The 24,494-nt window shown below is 41.6% G+C and overlaps 1 protein-coding gene across 1 annotated transcript in view; it reads left to right on the top strand.

Moving 5' to 3' along the window:
* The window catches only part of ZNF365 (zinc finger protein 365), a 108,010-nt gene that overhangs the window by 70,191 nt on the left and 13,325 nt on the right, over positions 1-24,494 (top strand). The window contains exon 4 of the mRNA XM_032138159.2: positions 16,797-16,853. Within this exon, the coding sequence (XP_031994050.1) occupies positions 16,797-16,853 (57 nt within the window). The remainder of the gene's footprint in view (positions 1-16,796; positions 16,854-24,494) is intronic.

Here is a 24,494-nt window from a genome sequence, read left to right on the forward strand (position 1 = left end):
GAGCCCAAGTCGAAAGAGAGAAGGAAAATTTCCCTGCTAAATTGAATGCTCAGAGATGAATCAAAGCCAGAGTGTAAATTCCATACATTGACTCACAACTATAGAACAGATGAGATGAGCAATCAAACTACATTCTTTAATTAACTGTATGCAAAATCGAGGATATTTAAAGGTGTTCACTTGGTGGTGGGTGGGGTGGAGGGAGATACTCACAGGCTTACGTTACAATTGCTGGTGCTGAAACGATGGCTTCATTTTCTTGCTTGTTACCTTTAGAAGTTTGGAGGGATGGATGTCATTTGGCTGCTTAAAGGTCAACTTCTAAATAATCCTTCTGGCCTTCTTCCTGTGCCTGCACCTAGCAGAAACACCTTTCGCCCTGTCTCTTGAAATCCTACTCCTCCACACAGGCTATGGTGGACTCAACTCCTGGTTCCTCTTTTCCAACAAGGGAAAATATTCAGATGTCTTCTCAGGGAGTCCTCACATTGGCTTTTTATTTTTCTAATCTGAGAGGCTGGCTTTATCCCCAACATGGGGGGAATTTCTGAGATTTACCTTCCACTTCTGATTGTCCCCAGGAATGAGGACGGACTTGCCCTGATAACTTCCTTATCCTCCACTCCTGACCAAGTTCTGGTCCACTTAAGCACCATTAGATTTAGAATTGATCAACCCCAGAAACAGCACAGATTCAATTGTCCATCGCATACAGGGATGCACTCGACAGTTCTCCCTGCAAGGGCTCAACCGGGCTTCAAATTCTGAATCGCCGGACATTCTGTTTAGTGACACATAGCTCTCTAGCTATAGTGGCAGTTTTCACCACTGACCAGTGCCCGTGATGACCTTTCATTTGGCAAACATTGAGTGCCCTTTATAAGTCAAGCACAGAGTACAGCACTGAAGCAGTGAATAAATCAGTTATCAGCTTCTTCCTTCTGGGGTTAAAGGGATTTTCCTGTAATGATTGGTTCTAGTTCTGCCCTTTGAAAGCGTAGAATTAGTTATTCCATTCCTTCAGAAAATTGGAGACAAATAGAGACCCTCAATGTCTGTTGTCACTCTGATCACTCCTTCTTTTGTGTATGCCCCAGTTGGTCAGTGACCCTTTCAAAGGAGACTGCTTAGAATTTTACCTTCCTTTTTGGGCTCCTCTGCCTTGTGTTTAGATGCTCTAGTCATTACAGTTCCCTGATTCCACGCAGTTACGTGGCTTATCATGTTTCCAGAGCCTAGAGGTGCAAGCTTGCATATGTATATGTCTCTTGGGGAGAAGGAGTTAAAAACATTAACTTCAACCTGGGGAGTTGTTTTTCTTCTCCTGCTTTTTAACCAGAAAATAAATGTGATTGTAGCTTTGAAACTGAAATGCTAGCTTTTAAACAACTGGCAAATAATAGAGTTCAAGATTTCAAGGGGAAAATGGGCTCCATAAAACTTCTGTGATCAGAACCCCTACATTGTCCTTTTAGTTGGTAAATTGAGAATAAGTGGCAATGAGGAGGTAATCGCCTTTAACTGCGTTTCACTGAGAACTAATGTCCCTGTGACCAGTAAATAATGTTAACTTAAAAAAAAATTAAGCCGGGCCTCTCCACTGTGACAACTTAAATAGGCAATGATTACAGTCTTGAACTTTTGCCCCCATGGAGTACAGCTTGACTGTGAGGAAAGGGGTACATTCATCTGTTCCACCAAAGCATTCTCAATGCCATCCATGACAAGGGTTTTGGACTGATATTGTCAAAGATTAGGCAATCCCTCTGCTCTTAGACTTGGCATCTTCTAGGGCTGAGAAGTGTCAGACTGACTCCAGGAAACATCAGCCATTTCCTCTCACTCCAGGGGCAGGAAGTACTGACTTATTCCCCTGCTGATTATTTTCTGCCCCCATTTCCCATCTTGTTCTGCTCCCCAGATTCTCTTCTCTGTGCCCTGGGAGGCTGATCCCTGCAGATACATCTCCTGGTGTGCTGGCTGGTTTCCAGTTGAGTTTGGCCATTGAGAGGCCCTGGTAGGAGACAGGAGAGTGGGAAGAGAGGTCAGTGTATAACTTCTGAGCCCTCTGCTTCTGTAGTGTCTCTAGAAGTAGCTGCACTCAAATACTTCAAATTACAGCTTCTGCCAATTAGCCCCTTATCTATGGTTCTAGTTTTCAGTAGACTGTAGCAACTGTCTTGGCCCTGGGCCCTGGGCCCCAGGGCTGGTAATGGCCCTAGGAGGCTGGTAATAGCCTCCTATTGTTGCTAGTCTCTGGATGCATCAACCACCCTAACTTTTCCTTAACCTGCCCTCTCCTCTGTCCTTACGTCTTCTTCATTCAAATCACCTGGAATGAATTCTTTCCTGCATGGGCCCTGGCAGTTAAACCTCTGAATGTTTGAATCTCTTCTTGTAAATCATGTAATGCCATGCCATCAACTCCAGGGAAGTCTTTTTACCTCTTTCAGGCAGATGCAGTCCCAGTTCTAAGAATGGGGTGAGGCAGCCCCAACCAGGTCGCTCATCAGACTTGCATGCAGAGCTTTGAAAAAGATGCAGATTCTGAGACCCCACCTATTGAATGGCACTTTTCTAGAGTGAGGTTTTACAGTTTCTATTTTTAAAAAGATCTGAGCAAGAGGGCAAGGTGGTGATCATTGTTCAAGTTAGGTGCTGGTTACGTGGGATTTGTTACACCATTGTCTCTATTTTTGTGTATGTTTGAAAGTTTTCACTACAAAAAAGAATCATATTGAGATTCTAAGTTGAGAACCACTGATGCAAAATGGAAATCTGATATTCGTTTTGCTCATCTTATTGTTCTTTTTCTTCAATGGCCTCAGTCAGACCATGGTAGGGTCCCCATATGTGTAAACAATTGGAACAAGGTAGAGATCCAGCATCTTCTATTGACTGTAGTCTTAGGCACCATAAACCCAGGAACTCTGGTCTTGTCTCATCGGATACCTTTATAGATTGGGTTGAGCTGATTTGGCCAAATCTACTGGTCTTTTTTGAGCAGTTCCCACTCACATAGACACAATTTGTGACCTTTAGCCAAATTCTGTAAGTGTAAGGTTGGAAAACCCAAGTCACTGCACTCTGGGATGGCTCTCCTTCCCTTCTTTATGAGAAAGTTCTCAGGAGTCCTACAGTTCTATTTGTACTGTGCCAGAAAAGGACCCAGAGTTCCAAGCAGCGAATTCAGGTTTCCAGTCCCTGCTCCTGTGTGATCTTGGGAAGACAATTCCCTTTAGAATTTCTTCAATTTCATAGCATAGTAGTGAAAGCACCATCTCTGACTTTGAACCGGAGTTCTGCCACTTCCTAACCGTGTGACTTGGGGCAGATTGTTCAACTTCTGTGTGCCCCAATTTGTTCATGTGTAAAATGGAAATATTAATAGAAACCGCATCATTAAGTAGTTGAGAATATTAAATGAGCTACTGTATGTAAGGGGAATAGCATTGTGTGTGGTGTATCATAAGTTCTGGATACATGCTAGCTGATGTTATCATTATTGCTCCTTACATTTATATTTATAACTTTGGAGAGCTAGGCACAAGGAAACAGCAACAGTTTCAGATACAGAGCTTCCAGGAATTTTTTTCATTATCATAATATAATTTGAAAACTACTGCTGCAGATATTGAAGAAATGAATGGCTATAAAATTTTGGGGGAAAAAAATCCATTCAAAAAAGCCTGTGTGGTTGACTCTGTAGTTGCTGGTCGTTTTGTAGAATTCTGGGATTTTGCCACCCTGGGTGAAACGGCTGGCTGGTCCTGAAACTGCTCTTTCCCTGCTCTGGCTTGGGACTGTCAGGAGTGGCTTGAGTTACTAGTTTTGATGTGTGGGAGGCGGTAGTGGAGGAAAGAATGCAGGAGCATCTAGGATGCTCCTAAATCAAGTGGGAAAAGACAAAAGGCTGAGATGGCCTTGGCTGACGTACACCCTTTCTCAGCCAATTTGAGGACACCCGGCTTCATTTAGCAAACCTGACCTCATGTTCCTGTCAATTAAAAACTATGCAAATGTGTTTTGAATTTTGTAGGCAAGGGTGTATTATCTCCTAATGCTGACTATTAAAATTCCTGATAAAAGCCAATATCCAAAAGTTGGATAGCAAGAGAGAGTCAGAGAGAAAGAAATTTGGCCCTTTTAATAATTGAGTACAAAAATACATACATTAATACATAATTGTACTGAAGAACAAGTGCTTAAGTCCTCTCTTGGCAGGGAGGAAGAGATTAACCTCCCCGTTACATACGAGCTACCTAATCTACTAAACTAAAAAATATGTATATATTGTTTGTTTGTTTTTTATTGTGGAATCTGGGCTTCACAGGAGTGAGATGCTAAGTGACATAAACTGCTTCACTCTTAAGCCAGGATCTAGCAAATGGTCGAAAGCTAGCCCATCTGTAAAGAAGTATGTCTTCACTCTGAAATATTGGTCACTCACACTCTGGCATATTCTGTTATTTCCTCCAACCCCTTGTGGAATGTATTTAAAAGTCACTGGCTGAGAAAATTCGGATTCCATTGCTAATTTTGATTTGAGAATGGCAAGGAGGGACCTCGTCATAGTGCAGGACTCAGTTAGAACCTACCATTCACCCTGTTGTTCTGAAGACGGTCAAAGAGTCACGTGGGGTGGCTGCCCACCTCCTGATGGTGGGCTCCAGTACTTGTCTGTGCTTTACCCCTTTCTTTGGGGGGAATCACGCTTCCCTGGAAGCTCTTTTCTTTCTGCTCCCTCCTCTAACATGTGTCCTGAACAAGAGCTATGTGACAATACCTTGCAGGCCATGGTGGATGGTTTCATGGCAGGCAACTGATGGAAGCTGAGCAGTCAGTGTCTTAACCCTCACATTGGTTCAGCACTGGGTAAGGGACCCAAGCTAGTTAAAGTACAATCTTTCCTTGGGATTAATTCCTGCCCCCAACCCTTTATTATGAAAATTTTCAAACATCACAAAGTTGAAAGAACTGTATCGTGAACACCCGCCACCCAAACTCTACCAGTAGCCATTAACATTTTATTACATTTGCTTTATCTCATATCTATCCATCTCACCAGCTATTAATTCAATTTCTTTTTGTTGCATTTAAAAGTGGATTGCAAATATTATACACATCTCCATAAATGTTTCAGCTTGTGTTCATTAAGTAGGATTCAGTATTTGTTTACAGTGGGCTTTCTTTTTGCTATAAAAATTACATACAATGAAATGCACATATCTTAAGGGTATATTTGCAGAGTTTTGGCAGTTGTACACACTCAGGATTTATTTTCATCAGGGGTGGAGACAGTCCCTTTCCCACCAGGAATGTGAGGCTCAAAAATGTGAGCCTAGAGTGGGGGACAGCTATGACTCCAGCCTTCAGATTCTGAAAGCCAGCTAGGGATAAGAGAGCTGACATACCAATGTGGAGGAAGAGCTGAGAGATAAAAATAATGTTGAAAGTATTGCAGTCACTTTGGCCCTTTATTTTTCAGTTTGTTAAATGTGCCTGTAAATTCCCATATTTGCTGAAATGATTTGGAGTTTTTTTTTTTACTTGCACCCAGAATCCTAACACATAAACTGTCCCCTTTAATTCTAATTAATGCATTATGTGTCTATTGCAGATACGGTGTCTATTATAGGTATCTACCAAGTGGAGAGGGCTTACAAAAGTCTAAGATTCCTTTCAAATCCAGGAGACTATGGATCTGGTAAGATGAAAGCATTGGTCTTACCTAGGTCCTAGCTATGGATCCATCATATATATGAAATAAACAATTTTGCACAGATACTAGCAACTTTACTCAAAGCATAATCTCCAACTTAAATAAAAGCAAAAGCAAAAATATGACAGAATAACCTCAATATTAAAAGTATAGTCATTAATATTAGAAGCAGGACCCTAATGGACTTATTAATTATTATTTCCAACTTTGAACATTATCCAGTTTTTGTGGCTTTAGCTAAATAATTACAGAAACAGAGGCAGTGTGTTTTCACTGTTAGTGGTGAAATAGGTTGCAAAATGCCAAAATGGATCCAGTGTGGAAAATGTGGAATCCATGTGTGAGAGAAGGGAAAAGAGAGGAAAGCTTTCAATTATCTGAGGGGGAGTAAAGGAAGTCTTTATTGCCCAAGAGAAATTTCTACTGTTAGATTTTTGGTTCTTGCTTATGATACCATTTATCAGTTGTGTTATTTTGGTATTGTATGGCCAATATTGATTTCCTTTTGTCTCTTTGTCTCAAACCAAAATAAAAGTCTCTCTTTGGTGATTTCTATAGAAGTCAGAATAGAGGTTGTTTTGGGGGCAAGGGAAAGGCTTGTGATTAGAATGGGCTCATGGAGGGGTTCCAGTGTGGGTGTCCAAGTTCTGTTTCTTGACCTAATGGTGGTTACAAGAGTGTTCACCTTATATTAAGCTATGCACTTATTTTGCTGGGGTTCTATGTTTGTATTTTATATTTTACAATACAAATCTTAAAATCTGGAGCAAATATGTAAAGATCGTTACGATTTGATAAAGCTATGGGGTGGGTATGTTATGAGTATATTTTTCTGTATCATTGGAACATTTTACAATATAATATTTGAATTAAAAAAATTCTTCCGTAAGCTCTAGCTTCTCTGTAAAGGATGGGCATTTTATATAGGCTGTCATTCTGAGATCTGTCCACACTGGCAGTAAATGACAATCATCTCAAAATTATCACAATCATCTTTTTCTTTTGCACCTTCCCCTCAAATTAGTCCCTCAATCTCCAAATCTTCCCAGTTGGTCAACTTTTTTGCACGAGTCTTAGCCTGGTTCATTTTTTTTTTTTTTTGTAGAACATTTGAACTGTACTATATATTTGAACAATAAATCTTGACTGACCAGATCTACTCATTGCCAAAGTGAATAAGGTGACTAATGTAATTATTTGGGTAATTTATGTTAAAGATTTCCAGTTCAGATAATTCAAATGTAAGCACAGAAAAGAGTGTAGGCTGGGTGCAGTAACTCACACCTGCAATCTCAGCACTTTGGGAGGCTGAGGTGGAAGGATTGCTTGAGCCAGGAGCTCAAGACCAGCCTGGGCAACACAGCAAGATCCCCATCTCTATTAAAAATAATTTAAGACTATAGTGGTGATTGTCTTGTATGACCTAATTATTGCCTAATTCCTCATTTTGTTTAGATTTTGAGTTTCTTGGTATTACGTATAAGCAGGTAATTTGTAACAATAGCTAATAATGTTTAAGTGCTTGCTGTGCGCCAAGTACTGTGCAAAGCACTTTACAAACGTCATTTCATTTAATCATTCCATAAGTCTGCGAGATAAGTACTATTATTGTCCCAAATTTAAAGATAAGAAGCCTGAGGCTTCTCAGGATGATTTTTCCAAGTCACACAGTTACTGTGTGAACTGAACTGTCAAAGAAGGTCCTGTACCTGGTTTAATGCTCTGAGATCATTGTCTTGAGATTCTTAATAATTTTTGAACAAGGAGCCCTGTATTTTCATTTTACACTGAGCTCAGCAAGTTATGCACTGTGAAGTAGAACAGGGCCAGAAACTCCAGAGGCGTGCCGCTAACCCCTATTCCTTTCTGCTGCTTTATTCTTCTCCAAATAAAGTTAGGAGAGGGAAAAAGCAGAGAAACAAAACAACCAAGACAGACAAAAACACCCCAAACAAACAACTGAATAACAACGAAAAAACTAGAAACAGGTGACCAGCTGATATGGCATATGCATGTAAGTAAAGACAGCAAGAAACCAATCTGTGAAGAATAATTTAAAAGTGTGTGTTTTGTGCTTAGATTAACACATCCTGGATATTGTGTTTGGTAAATGAAATTAATATCTGAGACTTCCTCTCCTTTAAGAAATGAACCTATTCCCCTGACATAAAGTTTATTTTTTCTATATTCATCACATATAGTTAAGACAAGAGTTATCTTTTCTGAAACCAACCGTTTTTGAACAAGAGCACAATCTGTATATTTGCTTGTTGTTTTTTGCAACTGGGAATATCTTCTCACTGCCTGGCGTTTAGACCTATAAATTCATCCACACATGGCCCAAACGAAACTACGTGCAGGAAACAGCAGAAAAACAATGGCTACAGAATGAGGAAGGCTGAGTTGTGAGCAAACTCGTGCGTGTGAGATGTAGGGAGGAGTTTGGTCACTTCTTTTGCCTGTGGTCCTTTTATTTCCCACTTTTTCTGATATGAATCTTGATGCTCCTTTTTTCTGTGACTGCTTTGGGAGCTCCATTTTCCATCCTTCTGTAATCTTTGCCCTTGTTTTGCTTGTGGTGCCTGCCTGTGCTTGTTTCGTTGTTCAAGTTGCTCAATTTGAGCTGCTCCTTCATGGCTTCTCTGACGTGGCCTCAAGGGTCTTCATGGCTTGGCAGCGAGAAAAAGCTTGGCTCTCACTCTTCCCTGGTGTGACTTGTTCTGTGGAGGGTGAGGGTTAGGGCTGCTGGCAGCAAAAAAGCAGAAACTGGTGCAGAGGTTCCAGTTCCTATTCAAGACCCATTGAGGCATTCACCACCTGCCTCTGGAGAGCTTTGGGACTTAGATGCCTTGAAAGTTTAAAATATTTTAGCTTAGTTGTGACTTCTTCATCAGAAAGTCAAATCCCAGGAGAAAGAGCTTTTCTTGCCATGCAGGGGCTTGGCTACAGTTCACTGGTGGTTACCCAACATTCACTCTCTGGCCCCACCCAGCTCAACAATGTCCATCATTGTTTCCAAAAGGGCTTCCCCTGTGTCTGGTGCAGACCTGTACAGGCAGCTCCACAGCAGCACCCAGCTGACGCCACAGCCTCCTCAGAGCCGGAGCATGCTTCCCAACCGCTGACATTCCGAACTGGAGGATTGTCATGGGCAATGTGACAAGGAATTTTTTCCTGCTTCTGAATTGAGGATGGATATTAAATAATAAAAATAATACTTACCCATAACCCCCAAGGTTTGTTTGTAGGATCTTCACCACATACTTGTCAGAGAAACAGGATAAGAACCATTACTATTCCTATATTACCAGTGCAGAAACTGAATTTCGGGGAAGTTGTGATTCCTGAAGGTCTATCTAGGAGTTTAACTTAGGTCTTTCTATGCCAAGAACAGTGTTTCTTCATTGCTGCATCACATTACCTGTGCCATGAAACAAATTTAGAGCAGAAGGAAGTTAATTAAGAAAGCTGGGTGTTGATTTCAGGATGAAGATGGAAATACTATTATTATTAGTGACTCTAGGATGTGGATCTAAATTGTCAGCCTCTCCAGTGATGGCCAGGCATGGTCAGAACAGAGAGGAAAGGCCATTTCTGTATCAGGAATCAAGGAAATTGATGGGAAAGAAAAATGCTGACCCCTCTAGGAAAATTAATCACCCCCAGAATAATGACCGCACATTTTATGGTTAACTGGAGAACAGATCGTGTTCTCTAGAATCTTACACTGACCAAGGTTGAAAGAATCTTGAAGAGAATTCCTTGTTTCTCAAAGTGGAGTACACAGCAGTCTCTTGGGGTCCTTGAAGCTACATATTAAGTTATTGCACATCTATCTCCCTGGAGCAACAATTCTATTTGATAAAAATGAAAAAACAAAACTCATGTTACTATATTAAAAACACAAACATCTTATGGAGAAGAAGGCAGTTTTGGCCTGAATCTGAGAGGAGGAAAAACTGCATGCCTGCAATGAGTCTCTTTGGATCAATACATCCCAGGGTCCTAACTCTAGGAATAAGTTTTTATTCTCTTGTATCTTCGGGCTATTTCTGTAAAAAGTTTGAAAGGCACTGGTCATGTTAGTAGACAAGTAGAAATGAAGATATTAAATTATTCTCCTATAGTCACAGAAGGACTGGGCAGGCCCAAGGTCCCTTGAATCCTTCCTACTGCCACCTTCACTGTTCCATAAATATATTCTTTGCTGTGGAAAGGTTTGTAAAATGTAAGTGTATCTTCCCGACTTAGGGAGATTTATTGGTAACATTTTTTTAAATAATAAAAATATTCAGTGTTTGTGAAACACTGAATTAGAAAAAACAAATAATGAAATAGAAATTTATCCAACCTATTTGGTAGAATAGCTGGAAGACACGTACTAAAAAGCTTGGAGTTTGTACATCTTTAAAAAAAATTTTAAATAAATCGATGAGGTACAAATTTAATTTTATTACATCGATAGATTTTGTAGTGGTGAAGTCAGGGCTTTTAGGGTATCCATCACCAAATAACGCACATTGTGCCCATTAAGTAATTTCTCACCATCCACATCCCTTTCACTCTCTCACCCTTATGAGTCTCCAGTGCCTATCATTCCCCACTCTATGTCCACGTGGACACATTATTTAGTTCCCACTTATAAGAGAGAACAGGCCGTATTTGTCTTTCTGTTTCTGAGTTGTTTCACTTAAGATAATGGCCTCCAGTTCCATTCATGCTGCTGCAAAAGAGTGATTTCATTCTTTTTAATTGCTGCATGGTATTTCATTGTGCATATGTACCACATTTTCCTTATCTAATCATCTGTTGATGGATGGACACTTAGATTAATTCCATATCTTTGCTATTGTGAATAGTGCTGCAATAAATATGTGGGTGTAGGTATCTTTTTTAATATGTTGATTTCTTTTCCTTTGGGTAGATACCCAGTGGTGGGATTGCTGGATCAAATGGTAGTTCTGTTCTTAGTTCTTTGAGAAACTGTACTCTTTGACAAAGAAAATCTATAGATTTTTTTTCTCCAAGGAAATAAACATGAAAGTATGTAGCCATAAAGATATTCATTTCAAGATTGTTGAAAATAGTGAAAATCTGGAAACAATTTAAATGTCTAATATTTGGGATACGGTTTAAGTTATAATACATCTTTACCATAGAACACTATTGTAGCCTCACACCCCACTTAAATGATGCTGTGAAGGTTAAAAGAGTATGGATTCTAAGACTTGATTTCTTGGGTTTGCAGCCTGATTGTGAACTTGAACTTACTACTTGTTAGATGCTGGTAAAGTTTATTAAATTGTCGGTGCCTCAGTTTCTTTTTTCATTTTTTCCCTTTTAAACGTATACCTTGCTGTTCATGTACAACTCAGTGTCTCAGCTCCTTCATGAAGATAATGATGTAGCATTACACCTTCCTCATAGGGAACTTACCAGGTACTCATCAAATATTAGCTATTGGTAGATAAGCAGTTACCAAGCAGGAAAGTCATATATTACTTCTTATTAAATAGAAATCATAGGTTAACAAAAGTCTGTACAATATGACAATGTATTGTATTTTAGAAGATCCTTTTAGAAGGTCTAGACCAGTAATTCCCAACCTGTGTGCCAAGGCATCCTGGGGCACTGTGGTGAATTCACAGCAACACCCATCCCAGTATATTCTAAAATTTCTAGGGAAACACAGTGACACCTTTGGACACCGGGAACTACATACTACCATTAAGGTGTTTGGACTAAACTACATAATAAGCATAATTTATTTTGGTCTAAAATGCTAGACAAATTTACTGAAACAGTGAGAGTGCCATGAACTGAGAAAGCTTGAGAACCTCTAATCTAGCTTGTGGACATATACCAAGATGTTGATGTTACTGAGAGGTGGGGTTACATGTGCTTCACATTTTTTTTTTTTTTTTGCTTCTGATTTATCTAGACTTTCTAATTTTCTTCAGTGAACATTTATTGTTTTAATTAAAACGATTTCTTCCTGAATCTGTGCAACAACCATTTATTAAGCACTATTTGGTGTCAATCTCTGGGCTGGACACAGGAAGGCAAAGATGCCACACCCTCAAGGAGCACATACTTGAGGGTGAGTCTGGAATGTAAACAAATAATTGCTGTTCAGTAGAACAGGCTATGAGACAGTGGTACTGATTGGAGTGGGAGCTCTGAGCTCTGCTTTTGGAGATTAGTGCAAAGTTAGGCACATCTTGTGGGATAAACAGGACTTCCAACTGGAAATGGAGAAGGGGTAGAAGAATGTTCTTCCTTGTGGCTTGTGGGTGGAGACTTGGATACATTTGGTGGGAGGTTAAAAGACTGGAAAGGCAGGCAAGGTTAGAATAGGAAGGCTTTGGTGGGGCATGCCTTGGACTGGGCAGTTAACTTGTAAAGGACAGAAAAACACTGACAGGTTTTAAGCAGGGGAGTGTTATAAATGTTGTGCTGTGGAAGGATCACTCTGGCAGCACTGTGGGGACAGCACAAGGAGGCCGGGAGAGAGCTGGACAGGGAAGGGGACCAGCCAGGAGGATTTTGTAATAGCCCAAGAAAGAGGTCATGAAGCCCCAGTTGGCTAACAACACATTATGTAATGGGCCCCTGTGGACTAAATCAGCAAAAGCAAATGATCCAGATGTAGAACATTGTTGATCTCAAAATATGTTGGTATCTTTAAAAGTAAAAACTTTTTTTCTGATAATAAAGATAATACGTGCTCAATACAGAAATTTGGAAACTATAGAAATGTACAAAGAAGAAAATGAAAGCATCTATAATCCCATGAACTGGAGCTGAGATATATGTATATGTACATATATGGTATATGAGAGGTAAAAATTAAATATTATATTTAAATACTGATTTATAAATCTCATATATACATGAGATTTAAACTATGTGCATATGGTAAAATAAAATTAACTTAGAGAAGGATAGAAAATAAAAAATAAATATTGAATGTTTACCACATGCTAGGCATAAAATATAAGAACTTACATATATTTGGTTATTTAATTCTCACAGCAACCTTGTGAGAAAGGTCTGCATGTATTCTGCTATTTTACCGATAAGTGAATTGAAGTACAGAAAGATCAATGTGACTTACCCAAGGTTCAGTAACTCGTAAGTATCAGAGCTGGGATTTGAAATGAAACTAAGCTGTTTTTCTCCAGGGCCTGTACCATGAAATCGTGATGGGGCAATTTTGAATGATGTATTTAAACTTCTGTTGTTTGATTCATTGACTTTACACAGTGACTCCTGACACTCCACTACAGCGTTGTCCAACTAAACTTGCTGCGGTGATGGTGATGGACGGATTCAATATCTGTTCAATCTAGTACAGTAGCCACTAGCCACATGTAGCTAGCTGTTGAGCACAACTAATGCTGCTACTGTGAACAAGAGATTGCATTTTAAATTTTAATTAATTTAAATTTAAATGACCAACTGCTGCTAGTGGCCACCCATGGGACAGCACAGATCTCCATAAGATAAAAAAAAAAATGAACACCTCATCCCTTGGTCATATTCTCTGTCCCAGTAAAACCACCTTTATTTCTTATTTCAGTCCTTTCCCATGATCATCTCTGTAAAACATGCCTATATTTATATTTCTTGATTTACTGAATTGAACATTATGTTGTCCATGCCATGTAAGATGAGGAATTATTTTGTGTACACCACTCCCACACCCCTCTCTTCTCATTTTTATGAATTTATTTCTACCATTGGTTACCTATATACTTTGGTATTAGTTAAGATTTTTCTGATTGCAAGTGGGATAGAAAAAGCCAAATCCATCTGATTTCAGCAATACAAAAGGAATTTACTGGCTCCTATAAACAAGATCAGAGGCAGAACTTGCATTAGACCAGGCTAAATTGAGAGCTCAATGTGAGCGGGACTTGATTTCAGCTCTGCTGTCCTCAGTCTGCACGCTTCATCTTCAAGGTCTATGTGGTGACCACAGCTGTAGCTCTGGTTTCATATCCTCTTAGATTCTAGACTAGCAGGAAAGTAAGCATCTGTCTTTCTTGTAATGCTATTTAGCTGTGGCCACAATGATGCTCAGTTAAAACATATATGCGCACGCACACGCACACACGCACACACACACACACACACACAAACTCAGTGATTACAACAATAAGCATTTACTTAACGTGTATGTGTGGGTTGACTGAGGTCAGATGATCTAGATTGGGCTTGTTGGGGGTTCTGCTGATCTTGGTAGGAGCTGCTCACACTTCTGAGGTCAGCTGGGGGTCAGCTAATTTAGGCTGGGCTTTTATGGACAGCTCTGCTGATCTTGCTTACGCTTCTGGGCTAGTGTAGCTCAGCCCTGTTCCATATGTCTCTTATCTTCTTTCCTGGGATCAGTGACCCATCCCAAGAATATTCTTATGGTGATAACAGAGGCACAAGAGTGCAAGACCAGCTGCACAAACATGTGTAACCTATGCTGTGTCATGTCTGCTAACATCTCATTAGCCAAAGACAGTCACATGACTGTACCCCAAATCAACCGAATGGAGAAGTACTCTCCTCCCATGGGAGTGAGAAGGAGGCAGAGAATATTTCTGAACAATAATTTTCTATACCACTTAAGCAGATAGGGTTGGCTTGCTCATTTCAAAACAAGTGATGTGGCCAAGGGCATAGGTTGTACACTTTAGCCTAGACCTAGGTCCCGTATTCCATCATGGGTGTAGAATTACATTCACATTTGCCAAAGCATGTGAGCTAAGAGTGGAGAAGGAAGGCTTACTTCAAATGAAGGTCAGGGTTCTGCTAGCTACATATAGGGGAAATGGATGTGAGATGGCAAACCACAGTGACAATTATAACTTTAAACAACAGACTTACACTTTTATTTCGTGAATCTTTGGTGTTAGATAGTATCTTTTGACACCACATGCATAACAGTTCTCTTTCATTCCTCATTTCCACTCTGTCAGCTTGATCATTCATGCTATTTGTTTATATTTATGAATGAAGGACTAGGTAATTAACAATGGTGGCTGGGTGTCAGGTGCAGCTCCCTGCCACTGAGTAGGTGTGTCTCCTCAGTAAGCACGTCTGAGGTTGGTGGCTGGCTGTGTACATGGGTGGGATGTGTTAACCACAAGCTTCCCTTTAGGATACAAGTACAGAGAATCATGCAAATGACTTTCTTTTTCACCTCAAAACACCAGAAACAGAGGGCTTCACTGTGGAATGCCAAATCCCATACAACAAGCCTTAGCTCTCCTGGGGAGACATCTTACTTTCTTAATAGATCAGATCTTGGGGAGGGGACGAAGGTTTCTGAATCCCCTCTCACTGCTCCATCTGTATGCATGGGAAAAAAGGAGAAAGATGACAAAAGTCAAATGGTGCAGCCATTCTCTGGACAACCTTCCGTTAATCACTTAGTTTTTGCTCCTCCTTCCATCCCTGAGTTCTGAATCTGCTCATGTCCAGCGTGAAGATTCCCCAAGGCTTCTTTGGAAAGAACGTTCCACCCTTTCTGCAGCCTCCTCCTGAGTATATCTGGGGTGCTGCTTTTTCTGCTGTCTTTCATCTATCCATACTATTCACTGTATTTCCATCTTCCAGAAAAGTATCAAAATGTCTGCTGATGGTTTCCTTCTTCCAGAAAAGTACCAAAATGTCTGCTGATGGTTTCCTTTTTTGTCTTCAGCATGGTTATGAATTTATTTCCTTAACTGACTCTTCAGCAGAATTTTGAAAAGGAGTGTAGATAAATGCAAGCATCCAGTCCACCATCTTGAACACACACACACACACACACACACACACACACACACACACATATATATATAATATTGTGTGGGTATATAAATGTGTGTGTATGTGGGTGCATGCACATGCGTTTTTTTTTAAACAACATTAGATTTTGCCAGTTACATTTTTGCTACTGGCTTAATTGAATACCCATCTAGAAGAGTTTTGAAAGCTGTTTCTTAAAACCACTTGGGGAGAACAGGGATCTTCCTCTCACTTTATTATTATTTTTTAATAATATTAGCTGAGTTTTTGGCCTTTTTTTTTCCTACCTGAATGAATAAACTTCAGAGATGTTACGATCTGTTACACAGAAAACAGTTTAAGTTGTACTTAAAAACAAGAAAAGGTATGTTGATTCTAACCTCTGGAGGTCAGCACTGGCTTTATCTATGTTTTGGTTTTTTGTTGTTATTTGTTTTTAATACTGAACAATCCTAAACCATACACCCTTATCAAACTAGAGCATTCACTTCAAATTCTGAGAGTAGCTGGTGAAGAACGGGCCTGGAATAAGAGTGAGTAAATGACCCATGAAAGAAATGACTATCTTATGTTGGACCTAAAACCTAACTAGTAAATATTTATTTGTTACTGTTAGTACTATGTATACATTTACTGTATGCCAATAGTATTCAAAATATATGGTTCTACTGAGGATGGCTAAAACACACATAGATGGAGGGAGAGCTTCTGTCTAGTGGGCTTCAAATTGAAAAGATGCACAGCATTGAGATAGACACTTTCCAGGAGAAAACCATGACTCACATGGGGATGACTGCAATGGCATCTGGTTTCCATCTTCTTTGTTTCTTCTCTTGGACTCCATTCAGAGGCACTTCCTTCCAGCTGGATCTTTTAATGGCATAATGTGAAAGCAAGATCCACAGAAGTGGGTTTACAGGAGGGACTTGAAGGAGAAAATGCAGATCATCAGGGGGAGACGATGGAAAATTACACCCAGATGGGAGGGAACAGAGAATGTACACACATCCAGACTAAAATATACCAATTAAAATATTTAGGGAAATGAAGAGTGGTGTATGATTTTTAATATAGGGTAACAAAAATTTGAATGGAATAAAAAGGCAAAGTGATATAGTCCTGATTGCAATTAGCACATTAATGCAATTTCTGTTTCTAGCCTGGGAAAATATGTCAGCTCTCTTTATTTAAATAAATGGAACATGGTGCTGCTTGTAGTCTTGCTGTGACTTATTCAGTCTACACACTAGCTCCACTCATGATGGCAGTACCCTTCTTTTCCTTTCAGAGCTGGAAAGGTGCTGGCGAAGCTCGCCTGGTGTGCCAAAATGACCTGGAATTGGAGGTAAAGCCACCACCTGGGTGGGTGGGTTGGGCCTGGTTACAATAACCAGCAGCCCATCTGAGTCCATATGAGAGAGACTGGAAGGGGTGCAGCAGGCCATTGGTTTCTGTATGAAAACATACATTTTCACATTCTCCTCCTCCCAAGCCATCATTAGCAAGGAGGAAAGTCTATTTCTTCCTTTAAAATGAGGATCCATTATATTCTGTAGCTTTTCTCCCTATATATGATGTTCCTTTTAACTGAATAGTACCAGATTTGAGTGATTTGCCACTGGTCTTATTCTCTTCTCTACCTCCAAACAGCTCTTGAGAGGGGCCATATCACTGGGAGGTAGGTGGTGATGGCATGGAGGCTGTAACGATGGTTACGGTTCTTCTGTACATTGTGGCAGTCAGAGCTGATCCAAACTGAGAATAAGTCAAAAAATAATTGTTGAGTACTTGTCCAAGACCCTGCAGAGATATATTTTAATGAGTAATACTTCAGTCCCTCTTTTATGTGCTAGGGATACATTCAAGACCCGCAGTGGATGCCTGAAGCTGTGGATAGTACTGAACTCTTACATGTTTTTTCTTATAAATACATATCTGTGATAAAGTTTAGTTTATAAATTAGGCACAGAAAGAGATTAACAACAATGGCTAATAATAAAATAGAACAATTACAACAATATAGTGTAATAAAAGTTATGTCAGCGTGGTCTCTCTCTCTCTCTTAAAATACCTTATTGTACTGTATTCATCTATTTTTGGGCCATGGTTGACCATGGGTAACTGAAACCTAGAAAAGCAAAACCTCAGATAAGTGGGGACTACTGTATACAAAATGGTAATATAAGACAGATTGCTCTAAGCCCTAAGAGAGATACCAATCAGGCTAATGGGAACAATAGAGGTTAGTTCTGATGTGGTGTTGGGAGACAGGAGTACATATCGGAACACAAGAGTTGAAACGACAATGTGGAAATGTATGGGGAGGATTCTTCACTTCATTGGTTTGGCTAAATTCTGGGGCAGCATTGGCTTTACATATAGGCCAGGGGTCCACAAACTCAGATGCCCATAGGGGCCAGACAAGCCCCATATATATGTGAATCTGTCCAGGTGTGAAGCAATCGGGAGTGTTGGAACCTGTGAGAGGAGGGGTGTGCCCCCGCAGAAAGATCTTCAATTTCATATTAAAAATTCAAACAATTCATGTTGTTGTCTGTAGATCTTCTCCGTCCTACAAAGGCTTGCCTCTGCCTCTACATTCAGACTCAACTTCTCCACCCCAGAGAGAGACCCAGGCTTCCTCTCAAACGCACAATCATATTTCCATAACTGACAGAATCTTCTAGGGCTGATCCTCCCAGAAATATGAGTGAGCAGGCCTTAAAGACAAGTACACATCTCCACTGTGGGAGACGGGATTCTTTAAAGGGCAGTTTAATCAGCTTTCGCAGGGCGTTCTATCACACGTGGGCCAAGAGCCTAGCGCTGGAGGAGCTGGTAGAGCTGGCTGAGTCTCCTGTGATTTTTCCAGGACTGCCCCCAGTTGGAGGGGGAGGAGGAGAGCTTCAACCAGAGCAGCTGTTTCACAGGTTGAGCTCCTGAGTAAAATCTTGTCTGAACAGGGAAAGGCCTGTGAGCATAGTTATGACACAGATGGGGAAACTCCATCCCTGCTCTTCAGATGGGGGCTTGGGTGGATGCCCTGCCTGGGCTTTCCTGACAGTGTTCCACACAGTGCTTTTCCCTTTTGGCACACAGTGTATCCATCCATCCCCCTCCCATTCCAATAAATACAAGACCTTGGATGTAGCTGCTCAATAAGGACAACTTAGTAAGGTCACATCAGTCCTGATTAAATTCACAGCTTGCTGTAGAATTTTCCAGAATTGAAGAATGACAATCGCGGACTTCAATGTGCTCCACAAGTAGCAAATAGGATTAAAGAGAAAATAATAAATTCATACATAGTGAAGCTAAAGAACACAAAAGGGAAAAAAATCTTACAAAAAAATTAAATTAGAATTTAATCCCTGCCTAAAATATCTGCATTCTCTCCTTTAATCCTTTCGACAATAAGCAAACCTATCAACTTATATTAAAAATATAGAGGCTTTATATTAAATCAGAATGTTGTAAATTCTGTGGGCAAACAGGAATACTTTGGAATTCTCTCCCCATCCTTTTTTTACTACTAGGGATTTTAGACGTTTGCAAATAGTTTTTTTTGGTTATTGTTCCTTCCTTTGGTTTAACTCAGTGATTCTCAGACTCGGGCGTGCATCGGAGTACTTTGTACAGGGCTGGACCTCCACCACCCAACCATGTATACAGGGGTAGTTTTGAGTACATGAGATTCTCACCTGATAACCAATTAGATGTTTCAGCCACTACCTCCCCTCACACACACACACACACACACAGAGGAGGCTGACTGTGGTGAACTCAATTGTGTTTGCTCTCCTTATGTTTTACACTTTCTCTTCATATCAAATAAGTCGTCAGACTTATTCTTCCTTGCTTAAGGCAAGAAAGGAGAAAGCCTAGAGAAAGCTTCTCTAGGCTGGAGAAGAAGAGACTGCTCTGTTGCTCCTGTGAGCTGTGGGACCCAGGAATCACTCCATAAGTGTACCCCTCAGAAGGGAGGAGGCTGTGTGTACTCCAAGGGAGGCTAGACCCTAAGGGTGGGTTTTCTCACCTCCTAGAGATCCCTGGCATCCCACATGTGGCCTGAAATAGCAGAGATGAGATCTAAGTGGGCCATGTAGACTGCGACAATTGCTATTTCGGCACTAACCAGTGTAGACAGATGACAAAATACTGGAGTAGTCTTCCCTCAACATTGCATAAGACCCTGTACTCTGTAAGACCCAGACTTTTGCAGAATCCTGGTGCGTGGGGGTGTGAGAGCAGCCCAAGCATGGCTGGATTAAATTTCCTGCCAGCTTGGTGGGCTGGTTACTCAGAATCCAAATTTAATTTGATGTAAGGAAATGTAAAAATTTTATCTCTTTCTTGAACACATGAATTTATAGACTGAGATTTACACCTATTTCAAATGTTGAATGCCTTGCTAATGGGAAGGATTTGCTGACAGCTACAAGAGATCTATCTCTGCCAGCTTGGGATGGCTATGTCCCATGACAGTACATTTCTGAAAGGTGAGCTCATGTCAGCAGTGGGAAGCCGTAAAGGTTGAACTATACCAGTAGTTCGGTGTCTGTTTTTCCAAGGCCTTGTTGTGGGTCTTTTAGCTAGTGCCCTGATCTATCCTTGCCAATACTTTTGAGGGTTAAACAAAACAAACATCAAAGTGCACACATTGAAAAACAAACCAACAAACCGCTTCACTCTTAAAAATCACTTTATTAGGCTCAAGATGAGCTCCTGCGTGCAAAGCTCTCAACTGCTAGAAACTGTGGGCGGGGCAGCCGCCTACTTCCCATCCAAGTAGTGGTGCTTAGGGTTCAAGTTGAATGGCTAATTACTGGTCACCTCACCTTCTTGTCAAAGCCAAAAGATTATACTTAATGCACAACTTAAGCCGTCCCCTGGACCTCACTTGTTTGGGCTGGCAATCACGTTTTCTGTTCCCCTCCCCACTTACCTTAAGTTTTAGTAATTGCCCTCTGGGCTCAAAACAGCACCCCACTAAGCCATTGAAATGTTGAAAAGCTCCCTGACATGGGACACGTTTATCTGCACTCAGAAAAAGAGCCGGGACAAATATGTGCAGCTTTGGTACATGACAGGATGCAGATTTCTTGTGAGCAATTTCTTAACTTTCAGCTTAATAATAACTATAATCAACTCAGTGCCTTGAGAGTTGGTTAGAAGTGTTGTTACACAGTAACTAGAAACTTTAAAGATGGTAAATAAGTCATAATGGTGATATTTTCCACAGTGTAATCATAATGGCCAGTATCCCTTTGGGCTTTGCAAAATGCAGGAACACTTGCTCAATCCATCTTTCTAGGAATAAAGAAGAGAAAGCCCCTTTTCCAGCTCTTCTCTAGCCCTTCCTGCTGTGGGATTTCTAGTAGAAGGACTTGCTCAACTCTGGGTAGCTTTTTCAAGGTTGCATCCAATGATCTACTACCAACCAACAGGTCACCTTCCAACGGATGAGAGACTCAAACTGTGTGCATTTTGGGATCACTTTAAAACACTGACACAAGCAGGGTGTAGGTGTAGTCATCAAAATGGAGCTAGGTAGATATTATCAATTAAAAAAAAAGTCTTTCAACTCCAATAGGCCTAATATTGAGCCTCACCACCCAGTCTTGAGCAATGAGAGCCTGGATGAGTAAATAACTTAAAAGATAAATGTATGTGTAAGCTTTGCCTGTGGGGTGAGAATTATAATGACTTTGGGACTCACCATATTCTTTTCTGTGTCAAGTTCCTGTGCAATTCATTCTTCCTGCCTTGCTAATTCTTATTCATGCTTACTAGCTCATTGTAAATATGATTTTTCTCCAAAAATTTTCCTGCTATGATCTCCCATATATGTTAGCCCTCCACTGCATGGTCTTCCTCTCAAAACACCCCATCCTATTTCTTCACAACACGTGAGAGAATTGTAACTAAATCATTTTCTCTGTAATTTGACTCTATTGTTGGAATTTAAGTTTGAGGGACAAGGAGTGTTTCTTTTGCTTACTGTGGTATCCCAAGCTCCTTGTACACAGCCTTACTCATAGCAGATGTTCAGTAAATAGTTGTTGAATGAATGGATGGTTGCTCTGTCTGTTGAGGTTGGTGTAAGGATTGTGAGGCAATGCCTTTAACAGAATCTGCACATAGAAGCAGTCACATCAATCCATTTTAGCTTTATTCCTCCTTTCTTTCACTGGTGTTTGACAGATGTATTCCTTTCCCCATTTTCTTCTACAAACTCCAGATTTTTTATTTCCTGGCAAAGAATAATAATTTCAGAGCTGGGGGTATAGGAGGATTATCACTTTATGGATCCTCGTGTTAGGGACACAATAGTTGAAGTCATAAGAGAAATTGTTAATTGTCAGCGTCATATAATCTATGTGATGGTGATGGTGGCAGTGGCCCATCTGGAGTGGCCACTACAAGGATGCCAGCTGTAGCGAGGGAGGTGCAGCCAGGGCTGTGCACTCTACAGCGCTGGCAGGGGCCGGGAGCAAGTGATGCCAACAGGAGCCCTGCACCCTACCAAGTTGGTGGGATGGGAGCCTGTGCTCCCAGGTGCAGATGCAGCTGCCCAGCCACCCAGCTCCAGCTCCAGCCCCAGGCATCCCTTTGCTCTCAGCATCCCAGGAAGCCCCCTACCCCTGCAGGCTTGGAAGTGCCTGCTCCTGTTCCCTGGCCTTGTCCTGCTCCCGGAGCCCACTTCAGTGCAGAGCAAAGTTGTAGCTGAGCCTGGGTGCTGTCACAACCTGGTCAGGTTACGCATGCTTGGAGCAGCACTGATATACCAGTCCCCTCTCCCCCAACTGCCTCAGCTTCCTCCAGACTTTGGGCACTGACAAGTGTGAGAGGGAGGCTGGGGTACTTAGCGTGGCTTGGTGCAGGCCTGCAGGTGCCCCTTAGTGTGGACAGCCTGGGCTCTGTGGATGGCATTTTCATGGTGGTGGGGGGCAGACAGGTTCCTAGGTGGGAAGGGGTGTGTCGCTAGTGAAAACCTACCTTCAAACCAGGAATGCTCCGGAGGCTGGGCTGCTAGTTCCAGGTGGAGTCCATGAGCCAGAGTGATAACTCATGGTGCTTTTTTCAGGCCCACCCATGGCTTCCCATGGACCAATCAGCATGCACTTCCTCCATTTTGAGCCCATAAAAACCCCAGACTCAGCCAGACTCAGACACTCACTGGGACAACCTGCCTGTGGATAGAGGCTACCCACTTTGGGTCTCCTGAGAGCTGTTCTGCAGCTCAGTAAAGCTCCTCTCTGCCTTGCTCACCCTCCAGTTATCCACATAACCTCATTCTTCCTGGATGTGGGATGAGAACTCAGGACCCACTGAACGATGGGAGTGAAAGGAGCTGTAACATGTTCCTGGCTGGGCTCACTGAGCTGCAGGCAGTGACACACTCCCAGACTGTGGAAGTGAAGCATTGCAACCCTTCTTGGGGCCCAGACCCCAGGATTCCCTGAGCCAGAGCTGTTGTAACACTACAGCCCTCCCATGCTTCACTTACACCCAGCAGCTGCCCCATGGGATGGGAAGAAGCAGTGGGGACAGGCCAGTCCAAGAGCTGTGGGCCTGAGTAGGGCAGTGGGACTAACACAGCTGTAACACAAATAGGCTGAAACATGTCCCCTACTCTGTGCACACCCCACTCGCTGCACTGTGGGCGACAAGAAGGAGAGAAGAGTTGTAGCCCTTCTGGAAGCCCAGAACTTGGGGCTTCCTGAGCCTGAGCTGTGACATACTGTAACACCCTCTTTGGGGTTCTGTAGTTCCTGGCATCTCCAAGCTTTCAGGTGCCACTGCATTCCCCTTGTCCGTCCAGACCCTGGTGCCTGCAGTGGCAGTCACTTGGGGCATACAGCCTCCCATGAAGCCAGTGCCTGTGCTGGCATCTGGAGCTGCCCACCCTGCTACAGCAGCTGGTGTGCTTGGCTGTGCACAGCAGCCAGACCCTGCCCCTGCTCACGCATTCACACACCCCCTGCCACTCTGCGCCTGGCTTGCCCTTAGCAAGTGTGGGATCTGGGCCGGTAGCATGGGCCGAGCACAGCCTGTTGGGCTGTGTGGGTGAGACAAGCCCAGCAGGAGTGAGCAAAACCCAAGCAGAGGCACTGCCGGCCATAGAGGTTCCTGGCTGGTGGAATGACACCCTAAGCATTCTGTGACAATGGTGCATTTGGCACAAGGTCTCTAGCTTCTTCTTCTTCATCTATCGCTCTAGCCTTTGTATTACACTCAGTATATACTATAGTTTACTTTTTTTTTCTTAATCACCAACATTTGCTAAAACTTTTGCCTAACCAGAGCACTCAACAGGTTACCTGAAAGGCTAACCTTATAAGGGTCTGACCTGGCTGAGACTGTTTTTATTTTTTGGGACAGGGTCTCACTCTGTTGCCCAGGCTGGAGTGTAGTGGTATGATCATGGCTCACTATAACTTCGACATGCCAGGCTCAAGTGATTCTCTTGTCTCAGCCCCCTGAGTAGCTGGGGCCACAGGTGCATGCCACCACACCTGGCTAATTTTTGTATTTTTTGTAGAGATGGAGTTTTGTCTGGCTGAGACCTTTAATGAGAAAAACATTTCTTAACAAAATTCAGCATACATTAACCATTTGCAAGTAAAATAACCTAAGAAATTTGCTTTAAACCTGAAAAAAGGGCAGATTTCATTTGCCATTAGGCAAGGCAACTGGAATAAAATGTTAAATTTTTAATTTTTTAAAAAATCCAAAGAGATATTAGGTGTTTTCTTCTTTTGTTGCGTGATTTGTCAGAATTCATACTGTAAAGCTTTCAGATTAGTTCCCTGCATGATTCAATGCTAAAAGTGGTCAAAATTGTAGATTTTTTTTGTTCTGATACCCTTGATCTTTGACAGTTTATAGATAATTTGGAAGAAGTGAAAACTGGCTGAGAAGATTTGATTATTTTATCCAGTTAGAGGGCTGAGTAGCAGAAAGTTGTTGGAGGTCTTTATCA

This window comes from Hylobates moloch, unplaced genomic scaffold (assembly GCF_009828535.3).
Source record: "Hylobates moloch isolate HMO894 unplaced genomic scaffold, HMol_V3 SCAFFOLD_3, whole genome shotgun sequence".
NCBI classification, from domain to species: Eukaryota; Metazoa; Chordata; class Mammalia; order Primates; family Hylobatidae; genus Hylobates; species Hylobates moloch.